The 27,131-nt window shown below is 42.9% G+C and overlaps 2 protein-coding genes across 6 annotated transcripts in view; one reads left to right on the forward strand and one right to left on the reverse strand.

Moving 5' to 3' along the window:
- Positions 1-1,236: 1,236 nt before the first annotated feature.
- Positions 1,237-13,990, reverse strand: ERAL1 (Era like 12S mitochondrial rRNA chaperone 1). Of its 4 annotated transcripts, none has more exons than XM_023530562.1 (10): positions 13,665-13,990; positions 12,785-12,912; positions 12,602-12,679; positions 12,161-12,207; positions 11,939-12,000; positions 11,660-11,772; positions 11,318-11,566; positions 11,029-11,178; positions 10,825-10,905; positions 1,237-8,259 (listed from the first exon to the last, which is right to left on the reverse strand). In XM_023530562.1, the coding sequence occupies exons 1-10, from the start codon at positions 13,945-13,947 to the stop codon at positions 8,248-8,250; spliced, it is 1,203 nt and encodes a 400-aa protein (XP_023386330.1). In that variant the 5' UTR covers positions 13,948-13,990; the 3' UTR covers positions 1,237-8,247. The 4 variants fall into 4 exon arrangements, 3 of the variants coding, with proteins under 3 accessions (XP_023386330.1, XP_011358246.1, XP_023386331.1); XM_011359944.2 differs by lacking the exon at positions 1,237-8,259 and adding an exon at positions 10,099-10,707 and having other exon boundaries at positions 13,665-13,989; XR_002780256.1 differs by lacking the exon at positions 10,825-10,905 and having other exon boundaries at positions 10,947-11,178.
- A 4,717-nt stretch (positions 13,991-18,707) lies between these two features.
- The window catches only part of FAM222B (family with sequence similarity 222 member B), a 54,993-nt gene continuing 46,569 nt past the window's right edge, over positions 18,708-27,131 (forward strand). The window contains exon 1 of one of the 2 annotated variants that reach the window (XM_011359945.2): positions 18,708-18,838. The gene's annotated coding sequence lies outside the window, so the exon portion shown is untranslated. The remainder of the gene's footprint in view (positions 18,839-27,131) is intronic. The other variant, XM_011359948.2, reaches the window with a different exon arrangement.

The following is a 27,131-nucleotide window of genomic DNA, read 5'->3' on the forward strand; positions in this document are numbered from 1 at the left end:
ATCATTTCCAAAAATGGTGCTGGAACAACTGGGTTTGTATGGAGGACAAAATCACAACCTCCATCTCACTCTATATACAAAAACTAGTTTGAGATGGATCATAGACCTAATATAAAAACTCAACCCATAAAGCATACAGAATAAGGGGAATGTTTTTATGACCTTGGCATAGGCAAGTTTCCTAGGATAAAAACAAACAAAAAACATAAATGAAAAAATTGATAAATTGAACCATCAAAATAAGTCGTGTCTATCAAAATGGAGAAACAAGCACAGTCGGGAAAAAATATAATATATATATCTAACGAAGAATTTCCATGTATAAAAAGAGCTCCTACAAATCAATAATAGCAAGACAACTCAATAGGAACATTGCTCCAAACACCCTAAGAATAGAATGAAGAGGGACAAGGGAGGCAGTGGGAAGACCAGTTGCTTCTCATCAGTATTGCAATAATACAGGTGAAATATGATGGCCACTTTGACCAATAGCGGTGGTGAGAAGCACTCAGATGTTGGATGTATTTTGAACTGACCAGAGTTGCTGACTGAGAAAAAAAATGAAATTAAAAAAATGCCTCCAATATCTATGAATTTGAAGATTCAAGTATCGTAAAGATACCAATTTTCCCATATTGGTCTATAGAGTTAGTACAACCCCAAGAGATTTTGAATTGACAAACTAATTCTGAATGTTATAGAGAAATGCCAAAAGCACAAGAATAAGCAAGAGAAACTTGAAAATTAGCAAAGTTGGAGGATTTAAAGTATCATATATCAAGACAATTCAAAGTTCAGTTGTTAAGACTGTGATTGACATGGGCACACAGTAGACCAATGGAATAGAATAGAGAGTCCAAAAATAGACCCACACTTGTTTTATGACAAAAGTGGCAATGCAGAGCTATGTGGAAAGGACAGTCTTTTCAATAAAAGATACTGGCTATCTGTGCGGGGAAAAAATGGTTCTTGATCCTGAACCTCACATTGTACACAAAATCAATCCCAAATGGACTGCAGATCTAAATGTGAAAAGTAATAAAATGTAGAAAATAACAATATCTTCATGACCTTAGGATAAGCGAAGATTTTTATACTAACATGAAAATAACTATAAAAGATTAATAAAACATTAAAATTAAGACTTTATCAAAGGACACATTAATCTCCAGGGAATTAGGCTGAGTAAAAAAATGTCTATCCAAAATGTGACATACTATATGATTCCATTTGTATAATTTTTTAATTTTTTATTATGGTAAAATACATAGAATAATAGACAAATGTTGGGCTCAAGCCCTACACAAAAAGGCCAACAGATGTATGAAAACTTGTAGAAGATTGTATTTTGAAAGGATGATAGCAACATTATTTTCTATTCCACATGTTCTCCTTACAGTGTGATTTTGACAGTCCTTCCAATTAGAGGTAGAACCTATGCCCCCTTCCCTTGAAACTGAGTGGACTTTTGTGACTATTTAGGTCAATAGAATATGGTAGACTTGATGCTATATGACTAACGAGGCTAGCTCATAACAATGTAGCTTCTGCTTTATTAGTTTGAATACTGTCATTAAGCTTTTAGCTACTGTGTAGACAGTCTGACTTTTCTAAGGCCACTGTGCTGTGAGGAAGTCCTAGCAAAGAGACACACAGATAACCCTTGAGCTACATGAAGAGAGAGATGCTTGGCCAGCCCCTAGCTCCTCCAGGCCCCATCTGACTGCATCTCATCTACATGACAGACCCCAACCAGTTCTGCCCACCCAACCTCCTGAAATCCTGATCTCTGAAACTGAGAGATAGTATAAGGAATGTCAGTTGTTTAAGCTTCGTTTGGGGATGATTTGTCACAAAACAATGGATAATGAGAATAGCACGTATAATTTAATTAATCATCAGGGAAATGCAAATTAAAACCAGGATGAGATATCACTACATACCCACCAGAATGACTGAAATGGAAGAGTAACAATACTAAGTGTAGGTGAGGATGTGGAGCACTTGGAACTTTCATATACTGCTGGTAGAAATTTATGTTGATACAACTACTGTGGAACTCTGTTTAACAGAATCTAGTACAGCTAAACAAAAGCACAGCCTTTGATCCAACCATTCCACCCCCAACAGAAATATACATACAGGTATGTACAAGAATGTTCATTGCAGCATTATAAATAATGGCCCCCAAATTCCAACAATCCAAATGTTTACCAATAGTGGAACGAATAAAGTGTAGTACATTCAGGAAATTAAATACTACACAGAAATGAAAATAAATAACTGATGCAACAACTTGAATCTCACAATGTTGAGAGAAAGAAGCCAGACATAAAAATACATCATGAATCAGTCTTTTATATAAAAAGCAGCCAAGCTAATCTATGGCATTAGAAGTCAGGATAGAAGTCAGCTTTGGAGAGGAAGAGGGAGGTAATTGTGAGAGAGGACACAGGAGGCTCCTGGGACTGTCTAGAAACGTGCTGAGAATGTTCTATTTCTTGATGTGGGTGGTTGTTAAATGGGTATGTTCACTTTGTGGTAATGCACTTGAATGTATGTTATACTTCATCAAAGATAAATTGCCTCCAATTTTTTGGCCTGTCTGGAAGAATGGAGTTGCTATCTACACACACATGGAAAAAGCAGTTGAAGAAGCAGATTTGAGGTGGGATCAGGACCTCAGTTTTGGGTGTGTTAATTTTAAGGTGCCTATTAGAGAAATTAACAAGTAGGACATTCACTCTAGAAATTAGTTTAGGGGAGAGGCTTGTCCTGGACCTGTGAATTAAGGAGTCACCAGTGTGTAGATACTATTTAAAGCTGTGGGACAAGAGAAGATCAACAAAAGAATGAGTGTAGGTAATAAAGAAAAGAAGTTCAAGGATTGAGCCTGGGGCTGTGTACTGTTGGGGTTGTTGTAAGGACTAAATGACAGCTCATGTTAGCATTAAGCATGGCACTTCGTGAGCTCAGCATGTATCAGCTGATATCATTTGGCAGTTGGCTTATAAAGTCCTTTTGCAGGCATTTTTAAAAATTTTCCCACTGATTACTAAAATGATAAAATGAGTTGTACTTATTTAATCCCTGAGTCAACCTTGTGAAAAGTTATTGCCTTGTATTTTATACAATGAGGAAACTGTGAAGCATGGAAGTGAAAGAACTTGCCCAAGATCACTTAGTGTCAGAGCCAGAACCAGGAATGGAAGCCAGACTCCCAGACACTGAGGCTCCTGCTCTTTTTACTACTTCCTGTTAACCTTCAGAAAAGAGGAACTGGGTGGCTGTGTGGGGCCCAACTAGGAGATGATCCTGGTTAGTCTGAGTGTCAGGGACAGTGGCTGACCAGAGGAGATGACCAGAGAGGCCTCAGAAAAGCAAGAAAACAGGGGCCTTGCTGAAAGAGGCTTGAAGGATGCTGGAGAAGAGAAAGATGTTTGGGGCAATAATTTGGGGGTAGAGGGAGAGAGGTGATGTATTGATACCTGTGATAAAGCCAATGGATTCTGAAATTAGGGAGAACCAGGCCTCTGTCCCCAGAGCCTGGAACCAGCCTCAGGGAGGGAGAGTGAGTAGTATAGGGCCTTTTGTCCAAGCCCTTTAAGTCCTGCCCAGACTGTCCATCCTCATTTGGGGCTGCCATGGACCCAGGATGGAGTGATAGAGGGCCTTGTGTGCAGACTTGATTCCTGCAGGGCACAGCTGAAGCTGTTCCCAACTTCCTGTGCTCATGACTCCAGCCTTGAGAACTGGGTCTGGGGATACAGGTCCTACTCCCTTTCTCTACTATTTCTAGGCCCTGAGCTTGAGGGCCCAGCACATAGTGGGTTAAGGGGCCTGGAACCTTTGCCTGAAGCGGGGGAGGGCAGGGAACTGTCACAAGGAGCCTTGTCTGGTCTGATAATCCAGGCTGCCTATCTCTTCCACAGCAGCTGTGAAGCAGACAGGTTGTCCTGGCAGGGAGGGAGGGAGGTAAAGCCCTGCTAATGGCGGGAAGGATTTGAGGAGGGAGGGCCACCTAGGCTCCCTGGGATCCTTTCTCACCCAACAGCTACCTTTAGGACTATGCCTGGAGACTGGAGAGGTCATGGCCCAAGTCATGGGGGTTCCCACTGACCCAGAGAACAGAAACTGAGAATTGCTGAACAGACTTAGGGAGGTGTTGATTGTAGTCTATTTCTGACTATATGTGTGCTCAGGCAGGTAGGCACTATCATGTGCATGTGCGGTATGTGAGTGAGCACACATGTCCATGGGTACATGCCCCATTGGGGAGGATAAGTAGGGAAAGCCTATTGCAAAGCCAGAAGGGAAGAAACCTGGCATTTGTTGACTTCCTATAGTATATGAGCCAGGCTCTAGGTTAGAAATTTTCACCTCTGCTGTCTTATTTCATCTGTACAACAATCACAGAAAAGTACATATTATAATAAACCCATTTTACTGATAAGGAAGTCAGGACTCTAAGAGCAGGGCAGGGCCCAGGCCCACTCAGCAGGGCCGGTAGTGGTGGATCTCAGACTCTAACAAATACAAAGCTGTGCTTTTCCCTTCTGGCTCTGAGTCTGTCCTGGGCAGGGTTTGGAAGAAAAGCAAAAAATTGGAGGCTTAACTCCTGAACCGTGTAGGCTGAGGCTCTGGGTCAAGCCAAAGGTGGCCTGTGATTCTAGGGCATGTGAGTTCCATGTGAGGGCCTGGCTGCAGGAGGTCAGAGAAAGGAGCGAGAATTGACGCTGGGTTGGAATTGGCTGAGAGCAGTGTGTGGAAGAAGGTTTTAAAAGGAATCAGATGGGTGGGAAGACCTAAAGAAGTAGAAGGGACTGTACTGTGCAGGAGCTTCCCACACCTTCTTTCACTGACTCTTCCCAAGGATCTTATGAGGTGGGCATTACTGTCGTTGCTATTTGAGAGACAAGGAAACTGAGGCTCAGAGAGATGAAGTAAGCAATATGCTCGGAATCACATTATTGGTTAAGTGGCAAAACTTGGGTCTAATTCCATTGCTTCTGAAACTCAAAATGGCCTCACAGAGAAATCAATCTCATTTCACAGCAGGTTTGTGCACAGATACTGGGGTCAAGAGTCTGGAGAGCAGAGTTGTAGCCTGCCTCTTTTCCTGACTTACTATGTAACTCAGGGTTATGCATGTCTTCCAGGAGCCTCAGTATCTCTATTATAAAATTAGCATGCAGTCATCTTTTGGAGATGGATGGACATTAACAAAGCCCCCAAGGAAGCCACTGCTAGCACCCCACTGCATCTGGGTTTATTGTACAACGCGTGCACTTGCTCATGGGACCAAAAGGCATAGAGACTGCAAGAGCGGAGTACTTGAACACATGCATGTTGGGCACTGTCTGGAGAGTCTGCATGTGTTCAGTGTAAAGCACCTCTGAGCACCTTCCTGAAAAAGTCCCGTGAATGGTGCTGGGGCTACAGAGAAGAATCAAAGTGCCTGCTAAATGAGTAGTTGGGGACAAATAAGGGACAGATGAATTTTCACAGAGTGTTGAGGAAAATAGAGCAGGTCCAAAGCCTAGACATAGGAAAGCAAGTGTCAGGGAGGGTTAGGAAAAGCCTCATAGACTGGTCATGATGAAATTAAGGTAGGATAAGAGGCAATCACCAGCAGTCATCGCTGACAAACCCCCTAGGTCTCAAACTCCAATCTATCACATAGAGAGAAAGGGTTTAGAACTATTTTCTAGCTTTTCTTTTTCACACCTCTTAAGTTCCTAGAACCAGACCAGACTCTTGCTTTGGGTCCTCTGTATCCAAAGCAAAACAGCAGAGTAAGTTCCAACCCAGAACTTCTCAAAGTCTTTGGTTCCAGGCTGAGTTTTGCTGCTGACTATGCTGAGTAAGACATTGAATGACCGTATTATTTGGCCTTCTTTTATCTTTGTACAAAACTACTAACTTCATGAAATTTAGTAAAGCATCCAGGAAGAAACTAAGAGAATTTTACTAGCTGAATCTATTTTTTTATGTGTATCTCCATGTGTTGTGTCTATGTGGGCATCATACATGTGTGTTGTGTATGTGTTCTGCATGTTATGCATGTGTCTGTTCATCTGTAGGTATCTGCTGCTGCCTTCCTGTTCCTCTGAGAGTTCTGGGTTCCCCGATGTGGAGAGGTAGAAGGAATCCTGAGGCTTTGGATGATTCTCTGCCCTTCTCTGGGCCTCAGTTTCCTCGCCTATCTAAATGAGGGAATCGAACTCCATGATTTTGAAGGACTCTTGCAGATCTGACCATCTTTAACTTCATCACTTGCCATATGGTTTAAGGACTTCATCCAAAGAAGTTCTAAATAAGAGTCAAAGGCTTAAAGCTGCAGTGGCAGGGATTGGAATTAGAAGGATAAGGTCCCAGACTAGCCTACCCTGGCCTCGGGAGAGCCATGAAGTTCTTGGTCTGAAGCAAAAGTTGTCAGAATGCAAAGCTGGACCCAAGGACCCAGACTGTGTTCCCCACCCCAATGTTGGTCAGGCAAGGGGCAGAGTCTCCATGTGACTTGCAGAAAGAAAGGAAGAAAGATTCCCATCCTAACTTCCCTTAGGTTTCCAAAGAGGCAGAGGGATTGAAGAGCAGCCATTCAGGAGACAGCCCTAGATAGAAAATATCCTCAGCTCCTACACTGTGGCCCCTGCTGGCTCCTGATACACAGACGGGCCCCCACCCTGATAGCTACAAGCCTGCTTATCAGGGTCCCCAGACCACCCCACCCAGGCTTAGACTCTCCTCCAGTCCACACCCTGATCACAGCCCCCTCCACCCCAGCCAGAGGCCACAGCCACAGAATCTCTGGTTGGTTGAGATATCTCTCCTCTATCTCCAGGACCCCTGAGTCCTATCCGTGCTCACCTTTGAACCTGGCCCCCAACGATTAAGCAGAAACCTAGGCAGTGCACAGCTTGACTTGAAGTTTGGCCCTGGTACATGAAGCCTTTACTCTGGTAAAAGAGCTTGATCTATGGGGTCTCTGAATAGAAGTGACCTGGCAGGAGGGGTAACAGGAAAGAGGGTCACAAAGAGGTAAGAACAGACAAAATGCTAATTCCTCACTTGGTTAGAGCACCTGAATTTTTAAAGCTTTCTCATTCACATTACTCACTTAATTCTTACAATTTGGTGAGGTATGTATTACCACCAAAGTTCAGAGAAGTGTTACTTTGCCCTTGGTCACACAGCTCATGACAGAGAAAAGGAAAGGAAACTGACACTGGTTCTATACATTCTAGGCTCTGGGAGTTTGAGATGAGTGCTGTTAAAAAATAAAATTCAACCCAGTATATCTGAAAATCTAACTTGCGTTAAGCAATTCACAAATCAGCAGCATGCTACCTAGCAACCAGAAAGGCACTCAGAGGGGCTGTACAAAATGGAAGCTTTTCATAGGAAGAAGGGTGGGGCAAGGAGCTATTAACAAAAGAAAAGATTACTTTGGGGTCTTGACACTTGGTGTGGGCCAAAGAGAACAAAAGAGGGGAAGGGTTTTTATCATGCAGATTGCCTCTTCTTCCTATGAGGGATGGAGAGGGCCCACAAGACAGATCACCTTACTGGTGTTGGACCAGAAAATTCCAAACCAGTAGGTTAATATTACATTTCTGGAAGAAGCTGAAAATGCAATTAGGTCAGGCATTAAATCTGTTTGGTATGATGGGCTTTTAGCACTTGTATCATTTTGGGCCTGTGGTTTTCTCTTTGACAGTGTTCATATCATCCTTTTAATCACCATGAGGTGCATATGGATAGCTCTTTATATTTGAGGAAACTGAAGCTGAGGATACCTGGTCCAAAGTCACAGAGATGGATGTTGTAGAATTGAGACTGTCACCCAAGGCCTGTTACCGCTAAACCTTGCCTCTTTCAGTAGCATCAAGCTTCTTTCAAGAACATCCCATGAGCTTTCAGATGTTCAACAGGCTTCACCTGTGGCCTTCGGTGAGCCCCTGGGAAGCGAGCAAGGTAGGAATTAACTTGTTTGAACCCCTTCTGTGGACCAGCACTAGCACTGTGCTAAGTGCTTTACCAGCAGCTAATTACCTGGTTCTCACAATTCTGTTAACAAGGGACCTTTATTATCGCTGTTTACAAAGAACAGGGACAATCAATCCAAGAGAGAAAATGACTTGCCTGAGTTACACCTTTGTCCGTCTGCCTTCCCGGGCCAAAGTCTCTCTCCTCCCCATTATAGTGGGCTAAACACCATGTCAGTCATTTGACAAGAAGGTTTATTTAGTCTCTAGTCTGTGGTAGAAATATATCAGTGAATAAACCAAGCACTCATGATTATTTGCTTAATTGTGAATAATCACACAAATAAATGAACCCACAACACAGGGATTTAACTAACCAGGGAAGACTTCCCTACAGAGGTGACAGAGATCTGAAGAGAAAATAGGAACTAACTAGACAAGAAAGGAGGTAAGATCACGTCAGCATGTGCCAAGGTTCTGTGGCAGCAGGAAATAGAACACCTCCAAGGAACCAAAAGAAGGGTGAGTCTCTCCTCCCATTCCCCATCCCGGCCTCACCTGCCCCTGCACAGGAGGGGTATAACTGTCTCCTAGCACACAGACCTGATTAAGATAGGGAAAGGGGAAGGAACAGAGAAGCAGATGTGCTCCCCAGAATGAGGGTCTAAATAACAGAGTCCCTGCTTTGAGGAGTCTCTACCCCAGGAGTCTCACCTTCCCCAGAGGCAGAGAATTGAATAATGCCAGGCTCTTACCCTAAGTGACTTGATCTCTGAAGAACAGGTCCTCACCCATTCTTATGCTAGCTCCCACAAGTTTGGGATTCAGCTGCCCTCAAATCTCCCCACAGAGGACACCCCTACCCAGGGGAACTTGCCATGACAGAGGTGGGTGAGGGATCTGCCTATTTAGGTCCGGCCTTCTTGTGCTCAGCATAAATGCAGACAGGGGTCTGGGGACTGAAATTTAGGCCAGAGCCTGCCCCAGGAATCCACAAAGATCCAGCTGTCAGGACCCTCCCTTTCATAGAGATTCAACTAACAGTCTCACCACTATCACCAACTCCTCCTTCCTAAATTCCACCAGGGCTCTGACCAAGATGGGGTGAGGCTATTCTTTCTTCTCCTCAGCCCAGCAGATAGATGACCAACTTCATGGGGATACGAATGAAGGGTGGATCCTAGGCTTAGCAATGTTCATAACAGTATGTGAGAAAGGGACTAATAGGGAGATGGGCCAGTGACTCTCCTTCTGAGGAGTCCAGCGGGGAAAGGGTTAATAGGCAGGGCCTTCAAGAACCAGGGAAAGTGCCCCACCCAGGGGAGGGGCCAGTGGATTAAAAGGCAAGCACTAGGAGTGAAGAGGCAAGGACAGGGTCCCTCTGCCTTTCTGGTCTGCAGTTCCAGCTCCAGGTAAGTGCCCCTCCTCTGGGTTTGTCTGTTGGTCTGACCAGAGGTTACCTTCTGCCTCATTAGGTGATCTCTGGCTTAACTCTGGCACAGGGTCCCTAAGGTGATCTCAACAGACCCTCGCTTTGCAGGTTTCTTCCAGCCAGTCCCGTTCCTCTAACCCACTTTGGCCACCCTTGACCACAGAATCAAGACACTGGCCTGGGAGCTGTGGAGCATGGATGCGGGAGCTCTGCGTATCCAGCCCTGACCTGTCCAGCTCTGCTCCTAGCCCCTGGCTTTCCCTGCCACAGTGCTCTTCAAGTCATGCCTCCCATGCCCCCTGCAGGGCCCTGACTTGGATATCATCATATACTGTAAGTTTGCGATGAGACACTACAGTATAGATGATGTACTAGTCCGGGTACCCCCAGCTCTGGAGCCTGATGAGGACAAGAGGATGCAGCAAGCCCACTGTGCTCATCACAGCCTGCTGACTGCCAGGGCACTTGGGAATGGCGAGGAAACCGTTACCATTACTGAGTTTAGTAATGGTAATGGTTCTCTTGCTGCACCCAGAAAACGTGCCAAGAGAACTCAGGACCCTGGAGCAGACTACTGGAAGAGAAGAAGACTCAAGCTCAGACAATGGGGTGGGGGTGAGGGAATGGGTAAGTTTTCTCTTTCCTGTTCTAAAGAAATAAAGGTGAGAACGAGAATGCTTGTCTTTTAACTTTATTAGCATCGGAGGCTGGGGAGAGGGATGTAGTGGAAGGATTCAATGACTTGGGGAGCAGGTGGGAGGCACTATCTCACATAGGTCCTTATGGGACTTCCAGGTGGAGGATCTGACAAGGGAAAAAGATCTCCCTGCTAACAACTGGCAACTGTGGGAGAAACTCTGGGCCAGTGCCAGGTAGAAGCAGGGTGGCGCTGCTTGCACCAAAGAGACAAACTTCTAGACCGAAGTAGCTGTGGCCCCAGTCAGAGAAACTACTGGGGACAGAGCTAAGGTAGGTTCCTTCCTCCAACACGAGATATGGCTGGGGAGGGGCTGTGCTGACTAGGCAAGCAGGCCAGCCAGTGGTTTGCCATCAGTGTTCATGCCCCTCACCAGTCCCTGTAGGCCCCAGGCAGGAGCAATTCTGGTCAGTGGCTCCTACCAGAAACTTAGACTGGGATGTCTTGAGAGGGGCAGTAGAGGGTGGTCAATTGAGGAGCTTCACAGAGAGGCGGAGCTGAACCTCACAGAGGAAGATGTCCATAAGGTCCCGGCCAGCCTCCTCTGCAATCTGGGAGATCAGGTGCCCCTTCGGACCAATCAAGATCTTCTGAGAGTGGGATAAAAGAGAGGATCCTGAGCCTGCTCTCAGGGCTCCCAAGCAGTGGAGGGGAGAACCCCTGCCTAACAGAGCCTTAGTCCCTCTTTCAAGCCTAGACCTGCTTACCACATGAGATTCTTTGGGCACCAGAAGCTTCTGTACGATCACCAGCTCCCCGCTTGGTCCTTCCTCCCACATAATTGTTTTCTGCACAGGGAAACGTCATAATTAGTCAGGCAGACACATACCCCAATGTCTCTGGGACACAGCTGTCCTGCTCTGAGTGTGCACCTGGTGGAGAACCCCCAGATCCTTTCACTGGGCCTGCACCTGCTGTACACTGTAGGGCACCTCCTGGGGCAGATGCTCTAGGAGCTTCTCTCGGATGATGTTGGTGCAGATCTCCTCAGGCGTCTGGCTAGTGAGAACTTCACTATGGAATTCCCAAGGCCCTGGCTGGGCCCGTGCCAGGAGGTATTGCTGTGGGTACAGAGGGAGTAGGTGAGCATTTCAGTCCCAATCAGGACTTTCCTACTCACTTTCTCTTCCAGGAGGAACTCTGAGGCTTGTCTTCACATGGTGGAAGACAAAGGCCAGGCTATGGCCAAGACAGACTGACCTTTAGTGTTTTTACATCCTCCTGGCTTAGTGCTGATAACATGAAGATCTCCTGGAAGTAAGGCCAGCCAATCCTCTGAGGGCCTCCCACAGACTGTATGTTTGGGCCCTTGGCTGCTGGGCTAGGGCAGTGGGTGCCCGGCTGTGAGCGGAAGGCCTGTCTTAACTTGAGCTTCTTGCCACTGACCACACCTTCAGTGAGGGCTGCTGTGAGCTCCAGGAGAACTGACTTCTGCTTCAGGCAATCTACCTGGGCATAGGGGATGGGCAGACAGTGTGTGTGGTTAGTGAGATAGGGGTCTTAGAGGAAAGTAGACTCCTTCCTCGGGTAGGTGGTGCTCACCTTGTTCATGACAAGGATGCTGGGGACTTGGGAGAACTGGGTCAAGCACTGGAGCACTTCGGGGCTGAGCTGGTTCCGAGTCCATTTGTCTGAGACATCCACAAGAACTACAACTGGAAGTTGGCAGGATGATGAAAACAAAAATATGACCACTCTTTTCCCCATCCCCCGATAACTTCTAATGGTAGGAGTCTGGCCAATCCCCACCTCCCAAACTACCAAGAAATGAGAGGCCATGACTGTGTAAACTGGGCTTCAGATTCCCATTCTGAGCCTAACCCAGATCAGCAGATTCCATGCTCTTCCATGGATCTTCCAACAAAGAGAGCTCCAGATGGTGCCTGAAGGACAGACATACATTGGTTAGGAAGGGTCTTATGACTGACGTACTCCTGATGAGGGATAGAGTATGGAAGGGGGTTTCCCAGCCCCTATGATGGTATCTCTCCACCCCCTCTTCAACGTCTTTCCCCCTACAACCCTTGTTTCCATGGCTATTACCTTTTCTGTTTAACAGGGCTGATGAGGCCAGGTGTGTCAAGTAGAATCTAAAATCAGGAAAGAGAGATGTCTAAACCCTCAGGCCCCAGGAGGAAAAATTATGACTGGGAGTGAAAGAAAGGCCACCCTTGATTTCAGAAGCCTGACATCTTCTTGCCAAGCTGACTAGAGTTTTATCTTCCAGCTTTGTTTTAATTCCAGATAAGATCCAGAAGGAAGAATATGACTGTAAATATATGGACGATTAGGAAACAGTAAAGAGGAAATGAGACCTTTCTGATTAAATGGCAGAGAGAGAAAGTACAGAGAGAATTACTCCAGGCCTAAAGGAAGAGGAAACTCTTTTCTCTCAGGGAAGTGAATCCAAACATCATTTTCTTCAGGTCTAATAGTAAGGGAGGCCCTCCTAGCTTCACCCTCTGTCCTATTGCAGGTACTCACCACCTGGGCCTCTTTCTCTGTGATGACCCCCAGAGCTTGGCAGCGAGTAGTGTGCACCTTCTTGGAGACAGGAAACACCTGCCAGAAACAAAGAAGTCCCAGTGAGGTCTTAGATCCTTCTATGATAATCCATGGAGAGATGAAAAGGGGTAGGGGGTTGGGGGAGTCAAAGATGTGGCATACTTTTCGGCCCAGCAGCTGGTTGGAGAGTGTTGACTTCCCTGCATTTGGGGCACCCAGGAGGACCACTCGTAGGACCCGGGAGTTCTCAGGCATGTCGGGGTGATGGACCAAGAGGAGATCCTGCTCATCTGTGTGTGGGGCAGGAGGGAAGTGAAAGAGAGTACAATTTGGATCTTGTCAGGCACACAGTCCTACCACCCACAAAGGGAGTAGGGATACAAGGTTAGTGCACCAGATTGAAGCCGAGACCAGGCTTTGAGACTTAAGTTTGTCCATTAATTAGTTTACATGACTTTATTAAATCCTTTAACCTCTCTAAATTCCTTAGTTTTATCACATGTAAAATGGGGATGATATTAATAGTACCTATTTATAACCTTCTTTAGACAATTGGCAATTGTGTAAAATCACTGGCACAATGCCTGGCACTTAATATTAAATTACTGTGTAGTTTGTCTGGTAAATATATGCACATGAGTGAGTACAGCTAGGCCAGATAAAGCCAGAAATCCCTCCAGGCCTATCTCCGGGCCCCTACTAAGGGCGTTATGAAGGCTCTAAAACCTTTTTCAGTCTTTTGTATTGGCTCCTTATGCCAATGGATTGCAACGACCGGTTTGTATCCAGCCTCCCTACCAGATTCTATACTACTCCCTACCAGAATACAGGGTACTCTGCTGGCCTCGTAGAATCTGTTCTTTCTCTCTCCTGTGAGATCCTTCACTGCTCGTCTCCGTCTCCCTCTCTGTCTCTCTCTGCCTTTGTTTTCTGTAACTATGCCTCCAAAAATAATATCCCCAGACTGAGGGATTTCCTCGAAACGGAGCTTTCATTGATAAAAACGGTAACAGTTCCGGACAAATCGATCTGGGCCCTTTACCTCTATGCATGGACACGGCAGGGATGCGAGAAGTCAACGAACTGTCGGGCTGAGAGAGTCCGAGGAAGCGGTCCAAGGCTGAGTTCTGGCCATAACGCCTAGAAGCCGAGGCTAGGAGCGGACCAGAGAAAGCGGCGCCCGCTACACAGGTCACGCACCTCCGCTGACAGCCCAAGAGCGATGGGAACCGGGTTGCCCACTCCTTTGCGGCGACAGGGCCCGTCTGCCAAAACCCTAAGACCGCTCGAGAAAGCGCAGCCCCGGGGCAGCCGGTGGCAGCCATCACAGCCGCAAGGCACTCCGGGAACTGACCGGGAACGCATCTACCATTGGACTGAGCGGCGGAAGAGCGAGCGAGCCGGAAAGAGGTAGTGTGGTCCAAACAGAGAGAGACGGGAGGTGACGTTGGAGGTGGGGTGCGACAGTAACTATTCTAAAGACTGGCCGAGGCCAAGGAAATAGGAAAATGAGTATTTAGAGTGTATGAGCATGACGATTGCTTTGGAATCCTGTACAGATCCTGTTTTCTTCTGCTAAATTTTTGTAAAACGCCTCTCTAGCCCTGCCTCCTGAAAGACTACATCTCCCACTAGGCCAAGCGGCAGAAATCGTTCTCTTAGCTCCTGATTTCACCCAGCTGGAGAAACCGGCGTGTCGAAGGAGTAATGGTCTTGGGGGTGGGATCGTGCACTATTCCGCTGGTCCCCATAAGGGTTCTTTTAGTCTTCTTCAGCCTCGGACTTGCAGGATCCTCTCCCAAGTCCTACTTTGGCTTGGCTAGAAGTCGGCAGCCGCCTTTGGCGATCTGCATTTTTACTTTATGCGAGCATCCTGTGAAGAGTGGTCCGTGGGTCGTGAGTAGGTGTTCCCGATGAACAGCTGACCCAGATTTCCCTCTTGTAAACCTGTCTCATCTCGGAGGTCATTCCTTTCTGGAGGAAAAGCAGAGGGTCTGCAAAGGGAAAAATGCTGTTTAGTCACTTAGGATCTCTCAAGTCCTGTGGAACTTGATTTACCTCAGTCGATTTGTGGCCTAGAGTCCTCTTCATTCTTTGAAGCCTCTCAAACTCTTGAAATTGAGAGAGAAATGTGGAAATTGGAGCGGGTGGGAATTCATTAAGCACATACTATGTACAGCCCTGTCAGGGTGCTGCAGATATATCAGTGAACAAAACGGACAAAATTCTTTATCATTTGTGTCCTGGTGGCTGTGTGTGTGTGTGAGAGAGAGAGAGAGAGAAATGTTAGTGATCTGACAGGAACAGTTTCAGTAAAGTGATCTGGGTGGAAGCCTAAATGGAGTGGGTTTAAGAGAGAGGAAAGGAATTAAGGATAAGCAGAATACGTATACAACTCTTCCTAGGGCAGCAGTACAAAAGGGAGTGGTAACAGAAGAACAGGAGAGAAGAGTGGGGTTAAGAGAGCATTTTTAAAATAGATTTTGTTGTCAATGGCAATGACCCAGTAGAGAGGAAAAAGGTGATGATATAGGAGAGAGAGGGAGAATTGTTGAGAGATGGTGAGAACCAACTGGCCAGGCTGCCTTTGGATAGAGGTGGAGTATCCAGAGAAGCTCTGAGTGACACAGGATTGACAGAGCCCAAGCAACCAAATGCACTGATGGTTTGCAAATGGCGCCAGGCTCCAGCTTTCATACTGCCTGCTCTGTTAGTGGAAGGAACAGCCTTTTTGGAACATGATATTCTGGATGTTCTTTGGGCACCCCATATGCCCAAAGAACAAGATGCCACTAAATACAGGACAGCCAGCAATCAGAAAAATATGAATCTTTCATGGACAGTTCAGCAAAATGCCATTTCAACTACAATAAGATGAAGGGAAGTTTTAGGTTAAACAGTGATGAAGAGCTTAATTACATAAATGCAAAATCACCCAAGGAACACATACTAAATACTACAGTTCTGGCAACAGATAACACTGGAAGAATCCCAGGAATGACACACAAAAAAAATTAGAGAAAATGAGTCAAAGTGCCTTGTTAATTCTCTTCTTTCTCAGAAATTTTCCGTCATAGGATATTGTAGGGGAATTTTGTATTTTGTGAGATTAGGAATGGCTAGTCAAATGAAATAGACTGCCTGGGTTCACATCTCAGTTTGCCACTTAGTTGTGTGTTTGAATGAGTTATTTAAACTCTCCAAGTGTCAGTTTCCTCATCTGTAAAATGAAGATGATAATAAATATATATGTTCATTTGAATCTAGGACTTAGAACAATATAGGCTCTCAATAAACGTTCCTACCTTAAAGCTACTTGTTTTGCCCTTTAGGAAACCTTGTTCCATGAATTAACCTTTCTTCTCTGTATAGACAATTTCTCTCTGTACTATTTTCCTCTCATCAGCATTTATTTTAAAATATGTTTAGTCTCTTCCATTTGAAAAGCAAAATAATCTTCCCTGAGCCCCAGTCCTTTTCCAACAAGGTGTCATTCTATCTTAGTAAAATAGTGCAGTGACAATGGTGGAGAGAAGCAGATGAATTCCAGAGATTTAAGGGGATAGAATCAGAGGGAGACGATGAGGGATAGAATTGGAGGGAGAAGTCCTTCAATGGCCTCCTGTTCCAACCAGATTAATCCAAAGTCCTTGCATGTATTGATCCTGCTTACTTCTCTCAAGGCTTCAGTCACATTGACTTTCTTTCCATCTCTTGAATATACTAAGCCCATTTGTACCTCAGAGTCTTTATACCTGTTACTCCTGCCTCCTGTGTTCTAAATTTGGCTTCTGCTTCCCCAGTCAGGTCTCAGATTAAATGTAACTTCCTCAGAGAGGCTTTTCCTCATAACATTTATCACTACATACAGTGATCCTGTTGCAGTGCCTGGAACGCTGTAAGAGGCTCCTCAAGGATCTTCAGGGGCTTTGATCTTACCAACCTTCTGATGGCCCCAAACTGACCAAGTCACTCCCTTGCTTCACTGCCCTCAGAATAAAATACAAAGTAATTAACATGTCTCCAGCTTCCTTTGACAGTCCCATCTTTTTCTAGGCTCACTCAACTGAATTTTTTTCAGCTCAGTTGAATTTTTTCAGTCCCCCAAATTACCTGGTATTCTCTTTCACTTCTAGGCTTTCACATAGACTGTTTCTTCCAAGTCCGGTTAAATTCACTCATAGGACCCTTTTTTTTCCTCCTATAATGGGCAGTTTATAATACGGTGACTGAGCACACAGATTTTTGAGCCAGACATCCTGGATTTGATTCTCAGCTTCATTATTTATTGTGTGAACTAGGGCAAGTAACTTTTCTCTACTTCAGTTTCCTTATATTTAAAAACATGGATGATGAGATTGATAGATAGAGATCCACCCAATAAAAATAATGAAATTTCCAAGATAATTTCTGTGCTGTGTGATTCGAGCAGGAGGACAGAGGGATGGACATAATCTACAAGAGTCATCATTGGTTGGGGAGAAGAAGGCCACTTAAAAGAGTAAAGTATATAATAAAGAATTTAAAAATAAAAAGATAGGGCTAATGATAGTATCCTGATAGGGTTGTTGTGATTAAAAGAACTGATATGTTGTCATCCTAATAATTTTTACTACTAATAAAAAAGAACAAATATGCGTAAAGTGCTTAGAACAGGGCTTGGCACATAGTAAATGCTATGTGTTTGCTGTTATTTTATGTTCTCTACTAGACTGTAAATTCTATGAAGACAAGAAATGTATATATATTGTTCACTACTGTATCTCCTGCACCTAGAACAGTGTCTTGTACATAGTGGGTACTCAGTAAATTCCAAAAGGTAATACTTTTGTAAGTCATGACAACTCTTCTAAACCAGAAGCTAGCCTCTAGGACTGATCCTTGGCGCCTAACCTGAGAATTCCATTATGTGCATTTGTATATTCTTACTGCCTCCTTTTACAGAAGATTTAGTAATATTAGTGACAAGCAGGCTGTATTGCCTCCAGCACCATTTTGATACTTCATTTTCAGCATTCTCAACCTTTACTCTAGGACTCATTTTTGCTTCTTTCCAAAGTGAGAAAAACATTCCTTAATCTTGGATTAGGATTCACATTAGATCCTGGGATCAGATGTAGAATTAACAGATGTAGAGTGAATTTAACATCCTTCTCAGAACAAATAGAACTTTCTGTTCTTCCTTTTTTTTATGTGTTACATTATATATTGGTCCCTAGCTCCCAAGCTCTGAATTGTAGATGGGAGACTGGGCTGGAGGTGGGACGGAAGAATCATGGTGATAAGGAGAACTTAATCCTGTACCTCCTCTCACCTTTGCAGTGCATTGTCTGCAGCTTTCAAGTTTGTTATTGAATTCCCAGGATCCAACTGAGCCTCGACTCTTGTTAGACTTATGCCAAGGCAGCACAGTCTGAGCACAGGTCTGAGGCTGGTAGTTGCACCTCGGAGGGCTAAAGGTATGGTTTTTCTTTACCAGTTCACAAAAACAGGTCAGGCTCACACAATGATAACTGTAACGTAAGAGACTGTCAGCCTGCAAAGTCTTTCAGTGGCACATATGAGATGCCTAGGACATTTTCATCCAATAAACAGTGTGCTTCTGAAAAACAGACTGAACTTAGCAGTGTCCCAGTGAGTTCTAGGTGCAGTCACCTTCTAGGCAAGATCCCCAGTAGTGTATTCCTGGCCAGTAGTGTATTCTGGGATGTCAAAATTGCCTCTTACACAGTTATCTCCAACGCATTCTAGATGTGCTTGTCTTCTTGAAAGAAACCTCAATCTGTTATCAGTGGTCACCTCAGAGCACCTGAATTCAGGCCTTTAGGTGCAGGAGGGATTCAGAATCCTTGAAGTGCCATTAAGTCTATTGCCCCTTATAGATCCACGCGTTTAGTAATCTAAGCAAGGTATTCTAGAGGCCTCACACCCTGGGGCAGCCGCCAAAGCCTCTAAGCTTAACAAGTCCTCAAAGCCAGCGGTCATATCCATTTGAGACCCAGGGATCCAGGGCATCAGGCACTCAGGAGGACGCCCCCAGAGCGGGCTGCGCAGGCGCAGGCAACCCGAGAGGGCCCCGGCACTCCAGGCTGCGCAGGCGCAAGAACGGCTGCCGGCGAGTCCCGACGGTGGCGGCGGTGATTGAGGGGCCGGGTCGTGCAGCAGCGGTGGTGGCGGCAATAGAGCAGCCATGAGGGCCGGGCCCAGTCACCGACAGTGAGTGGTGGTGGAAGGCGGGTGGCATGGTAGAAGGATACTCAGACTTGGGGGTGAGGGGGTGGGCTCTGCCTGTCGGAAGCGAAGGGGCGTGGGGGATGGACAGTTTGAGGTGATGATAGGAGAATTTGGGGGCTCGGTTGGGCAGATCGCCGGCCTCAGAGCTGGACAGCCTGGTGGAGGAAAGAGGGTGCGCGCTGCAGAGTGAAGGAGCCCACTGCAGGAGCAGTGTCCTGCGCTCCCGTTTGTCATCGTCCCTTCCCCCAGGAGCTTTCGGTCGCCTCTCCCTTTCCGCTTCTTTCAGAGAATGGTCACGGGGGGGAGAGTGGTGGAGGATGAAAGCTCTGCTGTTGGAGCTGAAGAAGCCAACTCTATCCAGCAGGGAAGGGCCCGTCGCCCAGAGTAATAGGCTGCTCTGGGTAGAGGGTGGAAGTCGGGAGCCCTCTCTTTAAAGCTGGGAGGAGTCTAGAGAAAAGAGCTAGAGGCTTGGAGTCCGACAGCTTCGAACCCACGTCCACCACTGATAAAGCTGATAGATAATCTTGGGCAGGTCCCAATAAACCTTTACGAACCTCTAGAAGATGATGCGCTTCAGCGGGCTATTGCAAGCATCATGTATGTGATTGAGATTGTTTATGAAAATTGTAAATTGAAAATACTAAACTGATGTTACTATAATCACTAACAAATTACTGGATTTTAAACCTTATCATTATTAATAGGAAAATTGATTTCTTTGTTAAGGAGAAGCATATTGTTTGTAAAACCTCAGTAGGTACATGTGCTTTCTACCTAGGCACAGCAGATCATGTGCAGAAATACCAGTTTTGTGACAAAATAGCCATCAGACTTGTGTAGGAAAAATACCATACTCCCAAGCATTTTTACAAATGGCGTGTAGCTCCTTACCCAAGAGGAAGGTAATAGAGAATGAAGGGCCAGTCTGTTAAATGCTTTCTGAACATAGCTTACTCAGGTTCATTCCCTTTAACACAGTTAGTACTAATGTGCTTTATTATGAGTTGAGAAAACTAGTTTGAGACAAGCTAGGAGGGCTGCACAGTGAGGGATGAGCAAATACAATTTGTTATTTTTAAATTGTAAAAAAAGGTTTTCTTTGCAAAGGAGTCTCTGGCACCAGGGCCATGTCTTTATTTTGGAAGTCAGATAAGCGTAGAGCAGATTTTCAGCTCCACTTTTTGTTACTCTGCCAGTGGAACCTCCAGGATAGAGTATCTGTCAGAAAGACAGAAGCAGCTATACAAGAAAGAGCACAAAAGTTGGCTGGTTCTTCCTGATGGGCTGAAGTAGCACTCCTGAGGCTGTTGTTGTTGTTCTTGTTAGAGTAGACAAAACAGCGAGGACAGTTAAACTGTGCTTCCTGAGAGAGAAGATGGCTTTCTAGCCACAGCTTTTGAAAGAGGTGAAACTCCTTTCGAAAGGACAGAAAGAGACATGCTTCAGCTCTGCTGGCTTTGAAGATTGAGAACCTGAAATGGCCCTTTGGAAATTAGTGATTTGTCTTTCATCTGAGCAAAGGTAGGGAGTGGCTCTACTAGATTCTTGAAGATTCACAGATAAGGAAAATGAGTTATAGGAATGAGGGAAATGAACCCTAGTCGTCTTTAACTTCTCTATCTGGTAAAACGTGTTTTACTTCTCTTTCCTGGAAATGGACCATGATATATCATTTTTAACTTTGCTCTCCCAAGAAATTTTCTGCTCATAACACTGATTCTTTTTTAGAGGCTAGTTTTAGAAAGGAAGCATTTGTTTCTATTGTTATAGGTCATTTACAGAATATAAATTCTGCCTTTGACTATCACATGGAAGATGAAGTAGAGGTTTAAAATGTTAGAACTGGCCTAGCCATCTTATTTTATTTTTAATAATTGGATGTCTATTTTTAATTTTGGTAATTCATTTTTCCCTCTATTGGAAATTTCTATCAGTTCAAACAAGTCCATAAATGCCATCTGTGTTATGTTAAAATGATGGAGGTTTGTTCAGCTGTTATGAGAATTTCCTGTCCTTCCCTTCTTCTAGTCTCTTTCCTATTTGTGGTTACTTTTATATAGCAGATGACTGTTAGCAAATGAGGAGTCTTCCTTTGGGGGAAAGAAAGGGAATGGTCAATGCCCTGATTGCCTGTTTGGTGAGCAGTCTGCCTAAAATGGGGACCTAAGGATTTCCCATGAACCTCTAACATAATGCAGGATAAAATAAAAGGAATAAGGTTTACTAGTTCATTTTTAATCTGATAAAATGAATCATTTTTCTTTAAAAAGCCTCATGCCTTAGGGAAAACTTTTTAAAACAATCTATTTAAAAACAATTATGTTTTACCTCCCTCTTTTTTACTGAGAGTATTTGCTCACAAGCAGAATCTTTGTTGCTTAAGAGCCCTTCTGATCTTACCACCTATTTCTTAACTGAAGTCTCTTTTATAATATTTCCACAGTTGATAATTAATAATAGAGCACAAAGATTTTTTTGTTTGTTTTTTTGGTCATTAACTTGCTTCTTGATAGAGTGCTGACTACTTTAAAGGAGGACTGACTTTATGGGAAGATGTTAAAAAGGAAAAGTAAAGAGAGAAATGGATTAAATAATTTAGTGAATCTGTAGGTTGGTTCTGATATTTGGAGGGTAAAGGATTCAAGAATGAACCTATGGTTCAGAGTAGCCTCCTGAGGATGAGGGTTTGCTTACCAGTGTTTAGCACAGTAGCTGGCATAGTGGAATTGCTCATTAAATATTTGATGAATGGAAAAATGAATCATAATTATGATTCAATATGAATCATAATTAGCAAACATGGGTTCAAATCTTCTGCATCTTTTTGTGTATCTTTTTGAATGAGCTTACCTATGTGTTTTCACCTCAGTTCCTTCATGTTTAAAACAAAGATAATAATTGTACTTACTTCAGGAGGTTGTTGTGAGGATTAAATGGGTTAATACATATAAAATGTTCAGAATAGTACCCGACACTTAACTAAATGCTAAATAAATGCTAATTATTATGAGTGTTTATTGGATACACTCTCTTTGTGCCCAAATATATGCTGGTCAAAGATGATTATGACATAATCCCTGCCTCCTGGGGGTTCACAGTCCAATGGAGGAAACAAATATACAAAGTAATTATAATACATTGTAATACCTTATTTCATCAAACCCATGGTGCCAATGATTGTAAAGCTCACAATTATTTTACATACCACTAAGAAACAAGAAATGCTTCTAATGAGACTGGCATGCCATCAGTTATAAGATGTACCCGGTTTTCAGAGAAATGGGTCGGGGGAGGAAAGGTGTGTCTTAGAACTGAAGTACAGCAAGCACTGTACTAGAGGCAGGTACAACTTTAAGTTAGAGGGTTGATGGAAGGCTGGATGCAGGTTTTGTCAGTAAAGGCCTCCTGCATTGAACTTGCATGATAGGCCCTTACAGATGGACAAAGAAGATAGAGCATTCCAAGCAGACAGTAAAGTCAAATGGGAAGGGAGAGGACATTATTGATGTGTACCACCATATTGGGACAAGCAGGAAATGAGCGAAGACTTTGGCAGAGTGACACTGTATAATGCAGCAGAGCAGGGCAGGAAGCTTGGAACATTTTCAGAAGAAACATGAGCCTAATTCTTGGATTTAAACTCCTAAAATATTATAGCAACTCTAAAAAGATGACTCTAATAAATTGAGAAGTGAGAGTGAGTGTGAGAAGCAAAGTGGCCAGAGGAAAGGCTGCAACTTTACAGCTGACCAGAGTAGGGGATAAGTGTGAAGTCACTGCTCTTGGTGAGAGGTGAATGCTTTCTCAGCAGAGAAGTGTTTGATATTTATTTCTGTCTTTTTACTGCTTATCAAGGTCTTGATTATCTCCCTTTCAGAGCTTTATGACTTAGAGTGAAAAGGAATACAACTCGAGGAAAAGTGCTAAATATTCTTTATTAAAGATGCATTTAATACAAGGAGGGTAATGAGTTATCAGATTTGATGGTTCAGTTATAAAATTGTGGTTTGGTACAGCAGTAGATTGTACTGTTTCATGGGAAAATACAAATCATTAAGGGAGTGATAAGAGACTCAGTTACTAGTTTTCTGGTAACTAACCTTCAAGGTAGTAGGGAAAAATATGAAAAACTAGAAATAACATAAGCATGAATTTCTGTAGTGTCTTTTTTTTCACCAGTGAGCCAAAACTAGGTTTGAATCTTAAGCTTTTAGGATTCTGATCTCATTGAAAAATGTTGGAATTGATCCTTTTAGCAATCAAATTCAGCAAACATCGTGTTAGGCATTGTGCTAGGTACTGGGATATGAATGACATAATCCTTGTTTTTAAAGAGCTCACATTTTAATTGGAGACTAACACATAAATAATTATGAATCAGTACAATAAGTGCTATCATAAGAGATCTGCACTAAGAGCTATGGGAGCACTGGTTCTTCGTGGTGGGGGAGGAGAGCGTTGGAGAAGGCTTCATAGAGGAAGAGTCAGTAGAGTCTTGAAGGATGACTGCACTTTGGCTGCTTCAACAAAAAAAGATTGGAGAGGGTAATGTTTCAAATGCAGAGAACAGCTTACACAAGGGTACAGAATTATGAGTATGAACGTTTGTATGGGCTAGTGGTTTAATGTGCCTAGATCATGGGATATGAGGAACGAATGGAAGGAAGTTAAGTGAAATATGGGTTTGAGCCCAATTGAGAATGGCCTTGGTGAGGGGTCTGAATTTTATTTTGTAGGTACTAGGGAGTGATGAGAGAGTGTTAAACTGGGTAAGGAACACGTTCAAATCAATATTTAAGAAAAGTAACACCATTTACAGTGCGGAAGTTAGATTGAAAAAGGTGAAGTTGGCTGCAGGGAGACAAGCTGGTTGTGAGACTGGTATAATGATCACTTGAGAGATATTGAAGATCCCAATTATGTTGGTAATGGTGGAATCATAGACAGATTAAAGAGCTTTTGAAGAGACTGACTAGAAGGATCTTACTGACTTCATGTTAGGTAGTATGTAAGGGAGGAGTTGTCAAAGATGGATTTGAAATTGCTTGCTTGAGCAAATAAGTGGTTGGCCATGTCATTCCTAAGGTAGGTAATCCAGGAACAAGAAGCTGTAACATTTGTGGGAAAATGGGTTTGATTTTGGTATATTAGACTCGCAGTATCTGGGAAATCTAGGAATAAATGTCTAATAGGTTTTAGGATATTTGGGTCTTGAGTTCAGTAGAAAGGTTTAGAATGGAGATGCAGATCTAGAAATCATTAGGGTATAAGTAATAGTTAAAACCATCATGAAGACCCTAAGCTCCAAATGCTTTATATGTTGTTTATTCACATCATCTGGAGGGATCGACTTTATTGGAATGTGGCACTAAGTACCTTTTCTATAGTAGTTCATATAATTCTGTCTCTTTTTCTTATTTTTCCATTTTTTTAATGTTGTGTATACATGGCTTAAATTAGCATTTTAAGATTGCAAACAAGAATAAAACACAAGACCTCTTACCTTAATGGAAGGAATGGTATTACTTTTAAGTACAGACACCATTCGTGTTTAAAATAAAAGCCTATATAGGTTTATAAAATTTTTAAGAAAAGGAAATAAGTGTGCATATCAGCTGTACATCTTTTCCTATTCTCAGTGGATTGCCAGACTTAGAACTGCCTTTTCTAACATCAGTTCCATTATAAATATGAGAGTGGGGAGGGGGATGGAATCTGTTCCACTGAATGCCTCAGAAGCTAGGTGGTTTTTATGAACCAGAATCTCAGAAGATTTGCAGACCACAGGACAATTTTGAACCAGTGATGCCAGCTTAGTTCAGAGTTGGGATTGGAAGCTCAAGCCAATTAATTCTGTCCAGCCTTCTGCTACCTCATAACTTTTTCACCAGTTATATAAGGACTGAAAACACTGAAGTAAATATACCTGATGGTAAGCGAAAGATATACATGTTAAGCGAAAGATATACATGTTGTTGTTGCTTTTTTGAAGGACAATTTGGTATAATTTAGGTATGTTTTTGTCGTTCATGATTTTGATATGTTAGCAGAGACATGTTTTATGAAAGGAAGAAATATACAAAGTATCTGAAGTTGTTGGTAGATTTTAATATTGACATTGAACAGGATGCCTGGCTTTGATGAATCAGATGTGGAGAATCATAGACATCACCAAAGTCTTAACTTGGTTCAGGGCTTAACTCCCCATACTTCCTTCTCTTTTTCTTCCTTTCCTTGGAGATTTAATGTTAAAAAGAAAAGAATTCTGTAGATACATTGTATTTTTACCTCTTTATTCTGGAAAATTTCAAATATATGCATGAGTAGTCAGAACAGTATAGTGAATAAGGAACCCTATTATTCTGCTACACTGTCAACTCATGCCCATCTTGTACCTCCTACCCATTATGTACACTCTACCTACTAACTCACCCAAATTATTTTTAAGCAAATCCCAGATATCATACTTTCATAAATAAATATTTCAGTATATATTTCTAAAAGATAAAGACTAAAAGAAAAACCACAAAAATTAATAAGCATTTCTTAATATCATTAATTATCCAGTCAGTTTTCACATTTCCCCAGTTATCACAATAATTTTTCAACTATTTATTTAAAACAGTATCCAACTAAGGTCCATACATTATTGTTTTCATATGTTTACTGTTTATACCTTTTAATCTATAGTTTTGCCCTCCATCTCTTCATTTATTTATTGAAGATCTCTCTCTCTTTTAAAGCTGCTATCACCTTCTGCTCTTCTGGAGGATTCCTTTTACAGTATGTCTACAAAGTAGGACATCCCTTTTTCATCCTTTTCCTTTTTTTTTCTTTTTTTTAAATTAAGTTTATTGGGGTAACGTTGGTTAATGCAATTATATAATTTTCGGGTGTACATTATCATTTGACATCTATATATTCTACTGTGTTCACCACCCAAAGTCCAGTTACCTTCAGCTAACATATATTTGATCCCCTTTACCCACTTCACCCTCCCCCGAAACCCTATATTTGACCCCCTTTTCTCCATCTACCTCATCCCTCCTCCCCCCACCCTACTAGTAACTACTAGTCTATAGTCCTCTGGTAACCACTAGCCTATAGTTCATGTCCATGAGTCTCTGTTTGTCTCGCTCATTTGTTGCTTTTAGGTTTATAGCCTACATATAAGTGATATCGTGATTTTCAACTTTTTCTGTCTAGCCTCCTCTTTTCTTGCTGTCATTCAAAGCAATTGGCCATTCAAAACAAAGATTTATACATTGCTCACTCTGCTAGGAGCTAAGAAGAAAGCAGCTAGTGTAATTCCTGCCCACCAGAGTTTATGTCTTGCTGGGAGAGCAAACAAGTTAACTGTCAGTTATAGAATATAATGTGTTAAGAGTGATGATAGAGAACCTCAGAGTGCAATGGAAACATGTCAACCCTTAACCCATTTTTGCAGGATGAAGAAAGGCTTGTGTGTGGCAGAATGTTCAAGGTTAAGATCTGAAGGATGAGTTAGAGTTAGGTGAGTTAGGAAAGATTACTGGCAATAGAGAGACCATTGTTTGTTAAGGTACAAGAAGTTAAAGTTTTTTTTTTTTAACTGTTTGGAATAAACAGCATGTCTTTTAGGAAAATTGAATTTTCAACTTTATTATACCAGATAATATTAATACATATCTTTATACAAAGCATTTTTCTTCCCTTCTGCATAGCCGTGGGAAATCTCAGAGCAGCTGTGCAAGTAAAAAATTAGAACCTTGAAAAATAAACATATGATTTCTAACCCTTACAATACCCCTATTATTTTTCTTAAGGTAAACATAGGCAACTAATTCCTACCTAAAAGTAGACACTTTTTAGGAAGGTTGAAAAAGTGACAAACTGATTCTAAAATTTATATGGAGAGGCAAAGGACCAAAATAGCCAAAACGATTTTGAAAAAGGTCAACACAGTTGGAAGACGCATACTACCTGATTTCAAAACTTACTGATAACTTGCTAACAGTAATCAAGACAGTGTGGTATTGGCAAAAGGATGGATACATAGATCAATGAACAGAATAGAGTTCAGAAATAGACTCACACAATTAAATATGGCTATTTGTTTTTTGACAGAGATGCAAAGGCAAGTCAAGAAAGGATAGTCTTCTCAACAATTAGTTGTTGGAATAACTAGATATCTATGTGCAAAAAAAAAAAAAAAAAATGAACCTCAACCTGTACCTCTCACCTTATTTATTTAAAAAATAACTAAAAATCAATCACAAGGACGTGGTTCCATAGT

This window comes from Pteropus vampyrus, unplaced genomic scaffold (assembly GCF_000151845.1).
Source record: "Pteropus vampyrus isolate Shadow unplaced genomic scaffold, Pvam_2.0 Scaffold50, whole genome shotgun sequence".
Taxonomy (NCBI): domain Eukaryota; kingdom Metazoa; phylum Chordata; class Mammalia; order Chiroptera; family Pteropodidae; genus Pteropus; species Pteropus vampyrus.

What these genes read in the sequence shown, in the direction of transcription:
- ERAL1 (XM_011359944.2), bottom strand. Translation starts at nt 13,947, where the DNA reads ATGGCTGCCACCGGCTGCCCCGGGGCTGCGCTTTCTCGAGCGGTCTTA. An exon ending in TGCCGTGTCCATGCATAGAG is followed by an intron (nt 12,913 to 13,664) that starts GTAAAGGGCCCA and finishes CCCCACACACAG; the next exon opens with ATGAGCAGGATCTCCTCTTG. An exon ending in ACCAGCTGCTGGGCCGAAAA is followed by an intron (nt 12,680 to 12,784) that starts GTATGCCACATC and finishes TGTTTCTGGCAG; the next exon opens with GTGTTTCCTGTCTCCAAGAA.